General features: G+C 38.3%; 1 protein-coding gene across 1 annotated transcript; it reads left to right on the forward strand.

Moving 5' to 3' along the window:
* Nucleotides 1–5120, forward strand: LOC103325340 (ATP-dependent RNA helicase HAS1-like). Its single transcript, XM_089054278.1, has 12 exons — nt 1–468; nt 561–746; nt 1158–1343; nt 1617–1700; nt 1901–1942; nt 2182–2250; nt 2421–2720; nt 2853–2891; nt 3042–3146; nt 3242–3310; nt 3401–3526; nt 3653–5120. Exons 1-12 carry the CDS (start codon nt 88–90, stop codon nt 3830–3832), a joined length of 1767 nt encoding a protein of 588 aa, XP_088910404.1. The 5' UTR covers nt 1–87; the 3' UTR covers nt 3833–5120.
* The last annotated feature ends 4408 nt before the right edge of the window (nt 5121–9528 follow it).

Genomic DNA, 9528 nt, shown 5'->3' on the forward strand with positions numbered 1-9528 from the left:
TGTACCATGCCGGTACCATAAAACTCCAAACCCTAAAACCTCATTCTCACAGTTTCTGCGAGAGAGCTCTTCTGAGAACTAGTCGCCATGACAGACCCAATACGTCACACATCTACGGAGGACGAGACGAAGAACAAGAAGCGCAAGAGAAAGAGAGGGAAGAAACCATCGGAAGAATCAGAGCCTCGAAACCCTTATCAGGCCCAACAAAACGAAGAAGAAGAGAAAGGAGAAGGTGATGATAACAATAAGGAGAAGAAGACGAAAATATTGAAGGGAAAGGAAGAGGTCAACGAGGAAAACAAAGAAGAAGAAGCAGAGGGGGTGGAGGAGGAGAATAAGAGGAAGAAGAATGTCAAGAGAGGTGGAGGAACTGGGATTATGAGCACAGACTCTTTTGATTCATTGAATTTGTCTGCCAACACTTTCAAGGCCATTCAGGAACTAAACTTTCAGTATATGACTGAGGTAAATTTTCTGGCTGAACTTGATTGGTTATAAGTTGATTAATAAGGCTTTGGCCTTTTATAGTATTGATCGGAAAAGATTTACACCTGCAGATTCAAGCAAGAGCAATCCCATCACTATTGATTGGAAAAGATGTCCTGGGAGCTGCTAGGACAGGATCCGGGAAGACTCTTGCTTTTCTTATACCAGCTGTGGAGTTGCTATATCACATAAAGTTTACTCCTCGTAATGGAACGGGTGTTGTTGTTATTTGTCCAACACGGGAACTTGCAATTCAGGTGAAACACTGACATATTCTCGTCATCCTTCTCATATTGATCTCGCTCCAAGTCAAGAACGCATCGTTTTGATGCCTAAACAAATTGGATTTAATTTTTGCCTTCTAAAGTACTCGCGAGCACTTTACTTTTTTCATTGAACATTAAAGCCTACTTCTCATCGAATAATGATCCCATTATTACTGGGCTTAAAATATGACAAATTCTCAATAATATATATACAAATTCTCGAAAAAGAATGAAAGAAATTCTCTAAATAATTGATGAAGCTGACAAGACTACGAAAGAATGAAGCCAAAAATGGAAATATTTGTGTAAAAATTTATGCTTTATTACTTGTTATGTTGTTGTATTCTGAACATTTGATCCCCTTCTTTCTACCCTGACTACTTTTCCTTTCAAATAATTCAGACCTATGCCGTGGCAAAGAACCTTCTGAAGTACCACTCACATACTGTTGAGTTGGTTATCGGTGGTGCAGCTAGGAGAGGTGAAGCAGAACGTCTTGTAAAAGGAGTAAATCTATTGGTTGCAACCCCTGGTCGACTTCTTGACCATCTCCAGAATACCAAGGGATTCATATATAAGAACTTGAAGGTCATTCGCATCTATTCTTCGGCAATATTGTTGTAGTTTTTCAAAAGTATTTGTATTTTCTTATTGGAAGAAAATTCTACGTAATGTTTCTCTGACATTTGAATATTCTTTGTGGTTATTAATCCTTTGGCCGAGATACTGGAGTCCTTTTGCAATTTCGATTGTTGTGTTAGAGACGAAATTTATCTTGGTTGACGATCCTTTGAATATTCTTTGTTTGACGAGATTTATCATTTGATGATCCTTAGCTTAATTGTTCTCTTGGACTTGCAGTGCCTCATAATTGATGAAGCTGACAGGATTATGGAAGCAAACTTTGAGGAAGAAATGAAACAGATTATTAAGCTTCTACCCAAGGTACAGTATTTGATTTAATAATCTACCTTGTGTTACGAAGACTCTAGGCTGCGAACAGTAGATGCATCCAGCTCGCAACATATCTTGGAGTTTTGTTAATTGTGTATGATTATAATCGGCATTCTGCCAAGATACATTAATTTTAATGGATTTTACGTGGTTATGTCCTTTGGCTGATTGAGTTGCTAATGGATGTGCAGAAAAGGCAAACAGCTTTATTTTCAGCAACCCAAACTACGAAGGTTTGTGCATCATATTTCTATATATATATATATATATATATATATATATATATATATATATATCCTTATTGTTATAGTCAATCTCTTGCTTTCTACATTGTTTTTAAATATTTTTAGCATAAATTGATACGCTACGCAGAGTTAATAGTTCATTAACTTTTGATGCCTTGAGTCTAAGGGCCTTTGTGTGTTCCCATGATTGCCTTGCTCTTAAAATACTTTTCCCATTAAACCTGTAGGTTCAAGATCTTGTTAGATTGTCGTTGAAAGAATATCACTTGATTGATGTGGATGGTGGGAGAAGTAAGGTAGGAATTCAGCTGGTTTGACGTATTTCTCCTTTTACATTTATTTTGTGTTCATCATGTCTATTTTGAAATTAAATCTACTTCGTATTCGTAACTAAATATATGTTTTTTCTTCTTGTTTTGATTTAGCCCTAATCTCTAAAATCTGACGTTGTGTGCAATATATACAGGTCACCAATGAAGGGCTGAAACAAGGCTATTTTATTGTGCCCAGTGAGGAGAGATTTATTCTCCTATATTCATTTCTGGTGGCGACTCGGTCTAAGAAAGTGATGGTCTTCTTCTCTTCTTGTAACTCAGTCAAATTCCACTCGGACCTTCTTAGATACGTTAATGTGGATTGCTTTGATATCCATGGAAAGCAAAAGCAACAGAAGAGGACCAAAACGTTTTTTGACTTCTGCAAAGCAGAGAAAGGAATCTTACTCTGTACTGATGTTGCTGCTCGTGGCCTAGATATTCCTGCTGTGGTATGCTTCCTCTTTCTTTTTGCACTTTCCCTACACTTTTTTTGAACATCATGTTATGCCAATACGCTCTGTCACATCAAAATAAGCGAATGCTCGTGGTAAATCTAATGCTTGTTTTTTCTTTTCTTGTAGGACGTGATTGTGCAGTTTGATCCTCCAGATGATCCCAAGGTGTCTAATTCCTTCTTTACTAAAAGATTTCACTTAAGTTTTGTATCATAAAGTTCTTCTTTATCCATTTTGTAGCATGGTGAATATATCCATTCCTGAGTTCCGTTTCTTTTTCCCTTTCTTAAAACGCTTTGGGATATCTGCTTGCAGGAATATATCCATAGGGTCGGTCGAACAGCTCGAGGGGAAGGTGGAAAAGGAAAGGCATTTCTTTTCCTCATTCCCGAAGAGATGCAGTTTATTCGCTATTTGACGGTATGTATTTAAAGCAAGCGCTAATCGCTTTTCTGAAGGTTTCTATGTGCGGTGCTTGTTCTCCATTTCAATTCTTTATTTTATTCTGTTTTCAGGCTGAAAAGGTCCCCGTTGAAGAGCAACAGATTAATAAGAATAAGCTGAAAAATGTGCAGTCTCAATTGGTAATTTCCTTTCTTCAGGCTGCAGCTGTTACCTATTACTACACAATAACTGGTTCCGAGGAAACTTATGTATTGCCGTGACTGATGCAGGAGAAGATGGTTGAGGGCAACTACTATCTGCGCCAAGCGGCAAAAGAAGCATATAAATCTTATCTATTAGCATATAATTCACACTCTATGAAGGACATCTTTAACGTTCACCGTCTCGATCTGCAGGTACCCAAACTTTTCCTTGATATTGGAAACGAAATTATTTATCTTTTAATCTCTGCTGTTGTTGTTGGGATGTCAAAATATGAAGATTTGCCCTTTTAACTGTATCAGCATTTATTATACCTACAGGCGGTCGCAGCTTCATTTTGCTTTTGTAGTCCCCCCAAGGTGAATTTGAACTTAAACAGCAGTGCATCAAAATTCCGGAAGAAGATGCGCATAGGAGGAAGTCGAAATGGATTCAGCGAGAGCAATCCTTATGGAATGCAAAAAGGTAGAGATGAAATTCGACAATTTGTGAGGCATTAGAGCATCCACAGTGATGTTCTCTATTTTTTAGCTAAAATTTGGCTAAGAATATAAGAAAGCTATTTTAGGAGCTCTCTAAAAAATTTCAACTCCAACCATACTCCCTAATTTGGAGAGTCATAAATGCTATAACTCTTTTTTAATTGGTCCATCCCTATTAATAAATAAAATAAAAAATAGTTAGTATTAAATAAAAGTTTGAAATACTCATTAAATAAAACAGCATTAAATTATAGGAAGCCACTAGGAGTCCTTTCTCTCTCCTTAGATTTAGGAGCTCCTAGAGGATTCCCTATTTTAGGAGGTGGATAGGGAGTGTGGTTGGAGTTGTATTTTTACAATTTCTCCCTAAAATTTGTCTAAAGAGGTGGTTTAGGGAGCCCATTGTGGATGCTCTTAGAGGAGCCTGCGTGCAATGCAACGTATTTATATATATAACTTTTTTTAAACCATTTGATTGAACAGTGCTGAAAGGCTGAGATTACATCTAACATATTAATTTATTTTCTTTTTCTAAACATTTAATATTCTCATTTTCTTCTCCACTCTCTCTCTCTCTCTCCCCAAAATCGAAAATAAAACATAAATGGGTTTTTTAGTTGGAACAGTGCGACTCCACGTCGGTTCGTGCTCATTGTCTTTGAGAACCAATTTGAAACACAACCACCAATCTAATCTTAATTAATTGTTTGTCAATAAATTTCAATATGTACTAAATTAACCAGATTTTCCAAAGGGAACCGATACAATATTTCGACGTTGTAGGAGCTGTGGTCGTGTAGTTTGAAGTGGGTGGCTCTGTTTGGTATTTTGCCGCATTCAGCTTACCTTCGCCGATCAAACCCAGGAGCTCCTGTCATTGATGGAAATAGGCCTTAAAAAAGTGACATTGTTTCTAGGCCTTTCTGTTAACCCAGATATCTGCCTAAAGTCATCTCATTTTAAGGCTTATTTAGTGCTCATTTTTTAGCGATTCTAGATAGGTCAGAAGCACCTCCCATGTGATTCTCCATATAATCATTTTAAGCAATTTTAAGTGATTATGGGGAGAAACACATGGGAGGTGTTTCTCTCTAAATTCACTTAAAACCACTTAAAGTAATTCTCCATAGAAGTGATTATTGGCATATCCATAATCACTCTGAACAAGCCTTTACTAAAGTATGGTAAAATCTTATATTGCCTCCCGGAAATTAAAGTAGCTCACTTTGCCCCATTGATCAAGGTTTAGTGTTATAGAATGGTACGTTTCCACCCAGATATTGCAACATGTCTTTTAAAAAGGAAATTTAAATGTTTTTTTCCAGCTAGACATTGGGTTTCAATTTTACTCTTTTGAACAAAATTTCAAGAAAAAGAAAGAAAACGACTGTACCCAAGGTTTGCAATTCCTCTACCACTTGTTGCCCCCCTCTCCCTCTTTCCCTTCATTTATGTTTCTCTCCCTCCATATATATATATATATATATATATATATATATATATATATACTGTGAGTTTCAGTTGAGGAATCCCTCAAATAAACTTATATGAGGGACACCCTTTGTAGAAGTTATCTATTAGAATATTATTTTCCTAACATGATTTTAGCTAGGATTTTTATTATTTTCTTGTTAGCTAAGTTTATGAATATTCTGGAATCTAGGGTTTCTTTGTTTTTTATTTAGGCCAACTCATGGCATTCCATTTGTCAGTTTATTCTTATTATTAATCAAATTTAGAGATTTTCTGGTGGATTCCAATGTGGATAACGGCGTTATTACTTTTGGGTGACCGCTTGAGATCCGTGTACTCGTACTTCTCTACTGTGTCACTCAGTTTGAATATTTTTTTATATATATTTCTTCATGCATTTAAATTTCTTTGAAGTCCTTAGGGCCCGTTCGATAACCATTTCAATTTTAGTTTTTAGTTTTTAATTTTCATTTTTTGTGCTACTGTATAGAGGAAAATGAGAGTGAGTATGAGATTGAAAGAGAGGATGAGAGGGGAGGATGGGGGAGGAGTAACAAAATTAAAAACAAAAACTTGAAAGTGAAAACAACTTCAAATATATATAAGTTTTTTGTTTTTGTTTTCACTTTTTTTACTCCTCCCTCCCATCTACTATTTCATCTTCCCTCTAAATCTCATCTCCACTCTTATTCTCACTTTCATTCTCCCTCTTGTTTCTCTACACTTTAGCACAAAAAATGAAAATTATTAAAAACTAAAATTGAAATCATTATCAAACGGCCCTTAGGTTTTATTAAAATTCTCTCAATTAATTGTAAAGTGTTGTTGGACTTGGACCTACATGCGGTTGCATTACTACAAAAATGGAAAAAGACAACCAGAAAACAACGACGGAATAAATAAATACCGTTGTTGTGTTTAGAAAGACGACGGTAATAGAAAATCATAGTCGATAAGTAACTTAAACACCTCAAAAATCGAGATCCGCTTGGGTATTTTTAAAACACGAAGCCTCAAACTTACAAAACGTCGTCTTATTAAACATGTTTTCTCCATACATAAACTCTTAATCCCAAAAACAATGACAGTAGGTATGAAGTTACCAACATAAAAAATAAAGACGACATTTTACCAAAACTGCATCTTGTGTTAACTACTAGTTAAACACAACAAACTCTTCAGAATCAGCGTTGTATAATTTCATATACCATGATGGTAAAAATAAATATCTTGACGTCTTACGTCCTCATGTACTACGACAGTATTTATAACATTACTGTCGTATAGAGTAATAGCAAACCACGGCACTAGTAGAGTAGATAACGACGTCTAAATGTAAAAATGTCCACGTCGTATTTTTACGATTTCAAGACATATTAAATCAGTACACCACGACAGTCTGTATAAATAAACGGTCATGGTAAATGTAATTTATCACTTCATTATTGTAGAATATAGAGTCGGTTGTTCACTTCACAATGAACGTCGTATAATATTATAGGAATCCACGTCGTTAATTGCAAAATTACCATCGTCTCTATTTCCTTTATACAACTGTCGTTCTGCGACTACCGTTGTCTGCAATTTGTATTGCTTTTTAAGATTTATTTTTTTTATTTTAGTAGTCTATGACGGTAGATCAACAAAATGACAAGTATGAAGTAAAAATACAACGGTTTATATAGAAAACTGTCATATGGGATATAATTTTAGGCTTATTTACTAAAGAAAATCGGCAGAGAAATGCAAATAAGATCCCAAGAGATATGAAATCTTACCAATGGGAGCTATGTTCCTCATCACAATAGAACCACAATATGAGAAAGGCAATATTTTGGAAGTTGGTGATGTGTGTCATCAATATTTTGAACCTTCAGAGAGGTAAGAGAGACACACACATACCAACATCCAAATTATTGCCTCCCACCCAAATACGAACCTTCAGAGAGGTAGAGAGAGCCATGGGCGTATGAGTAACATCTCGACCCAAATTTAAAGGATGCGATAATTTAATTAATTTAACAAATTTTGAAATTTCAATTTTGCCCTCGGGGGTAGGGGTATTTTGGTCACTTTATAATTCGAAATGATTTTGGGGAAATAAGTGTACTATGATGCAGATGTGCCGAGATGAGTTCGTAGACATGTAGCAGACTCAAATTGAAGTTGTAACGAAGAAGTTACGATTAAAAGAAACTTAGTGGCAAAACCGTAAATAATTCGAAATGGGTTTATTAAAAATCTGAAATTCCTTCATTTCTCTCTCTCTCTCTCTCCCTCCCTCCCTCCCGTGCAAACAGCCCCCCCGACACTATTCGTCCGAGCTATTTTCTCACCACCACCGCCACCTCCAACCACTAAACTCGACAAGGTTGGTACCAAAAGAACCAGTGCGACGTTGCCTTCCCATCCCGACCCTTCGCCACCCCAGCCGCCGCCGTATCTTGCCAGAAAATTCAAACAAGTCGTCGGTTTTACACATAACTTCCCGAAGCTCTTTCTGGTGATTCCGGCTACCAATTTCTTCGAACTTGATCCTTTTAATGTGTTCTAGCTGCTGGTTGGGTTGTTTAGGATCAATTTCTACGTTTTGAAACTAAATTTATCGCTTAAAGTTTTAGCCAGTTTTGGCTCGTGTTTTCGGTAATTTTCGGTCACTTTTTGCCCATAGTCCAAGAACAAAGGTTACTCCATTCATTGTTCTAATCATGTAAGTATAAGTCTTGACCGGCGGTTTGGAGATTTTCTGATTGCCGAAATCGCTTTGGACACACACGAGCCCGGCGTGTGTGGCGGAGTGTGGACACTGCTTAGGTGTCCTTCTTGGTTCTAAAATTGACAGACCCACCCCGAATTTCCCGAAACTCGAGATTTAACCTCGCGGAGACCCGCATCACACCCACGCCGGTTCACTCCTTAAAACTATGTCCTCTTTACCAAAGAAGATTAAGGGCATGAGACTTTCTCAAATTTTGGCAGAGTCTCCTGTAAATTTAACATTTCCCAAAATTTCTACCTGCATAAAACATATTTTATAACCCAACCGGCAGCACGCACAATATAATCTCATGCAATTTATCAAATGCACTTATGCAAGCCAAAAGTAATTTATATCATTTAGTTTTCCCAACCAATTTAGCATACGAGGCTCCAACCTCCTAATATGCACACCTCTCGTTCTTGCCTGAATCTCAGGACCAATGACAAGGTCCGAACCAAACTCAACAAAGTACCTATCTAAATCTAATCCGTGGTTGCACCTAATAACTTCAGGCTGCCTGCGTACCCTTATTGAGGGATCAAGCCACACGTAGTTCTTTCACTAACACCCTATACTAAGGGATCACAACTCACCAATCACAAACCTTAATTTATCTCCTAAAAACTCACATAATCTCCCCATACGCCAGAACATCCAAAGTCGCGTATGGGGCCTGTCCGCACTCGAAAATAATCCTACGATACGTGGGACCTCATCATCATGTCTCACTGGTTGCTTTGGGCCTGGCTACATTCTCACCAGCCATCTAACTGTCCGCTATGGGCCTTGCTACATTCTCACCCGTCCACACACGATCATATCTCCCCTCATACGTCGGGACACCCGACCACGTATGGGGTCTGCATCAACACGACTACTCCTACAACACGTGCGACCTCAACTTTGGGCGGCTACATTCTCACCACCCCACACACAATCATATCTACCCTCATACGTCGGGACGCACCCAGCCACGATGGAGTCTGCATCCCACATGCCGCTACTCCTCGACATGTGTGACCTCAACTTTGGGCAAGCTACATTCTCGCAGTCCGCACACAATCATATCTCCTCATACGTGCTGACGCACTGCCACGATGAGGTCTCTGCATCAATCTGGCTACTCCTACAACACATGCGACCTCAACTTTGGGCTGACTATATTCTCACCAACCCGCACACAATCATATCTCCCCTCATACGTCGGGACGCACCGCCACATACATGGGGTCCGCAACACGCCGGCTACTCCAACGACACGTCGACCTCAACACAATCACATATCACCCCATACGACGGACGCACCCGGCCTCATATGGTCTGTCAAACACGCCGCTACTCCTACGACACGTGTGACCTCATCACAATATCCCAATATCACCCTCATACGTCGGGACGCACCCGCCACGATAGGTCCACAACACAGGGAGGTACATAGGGTAGTGCGGGTAGCACTCAAACTGACATTCTATACTCTTTT

Source organism: Prunus mume, linkage group LG1 (assembly GCF_029339155.1).
Source record: "Prunus mume cultivar Tortuosa linkage group LG1, ASM2933915v1, whole genome shotgun sequence".
NCBI classification, from domain to species: Eukaryota; Viridiplantae; Streptophyta; class Magnoliopsida; order Rosales; family Rosaceae; genus Prunus; species Prunus mume.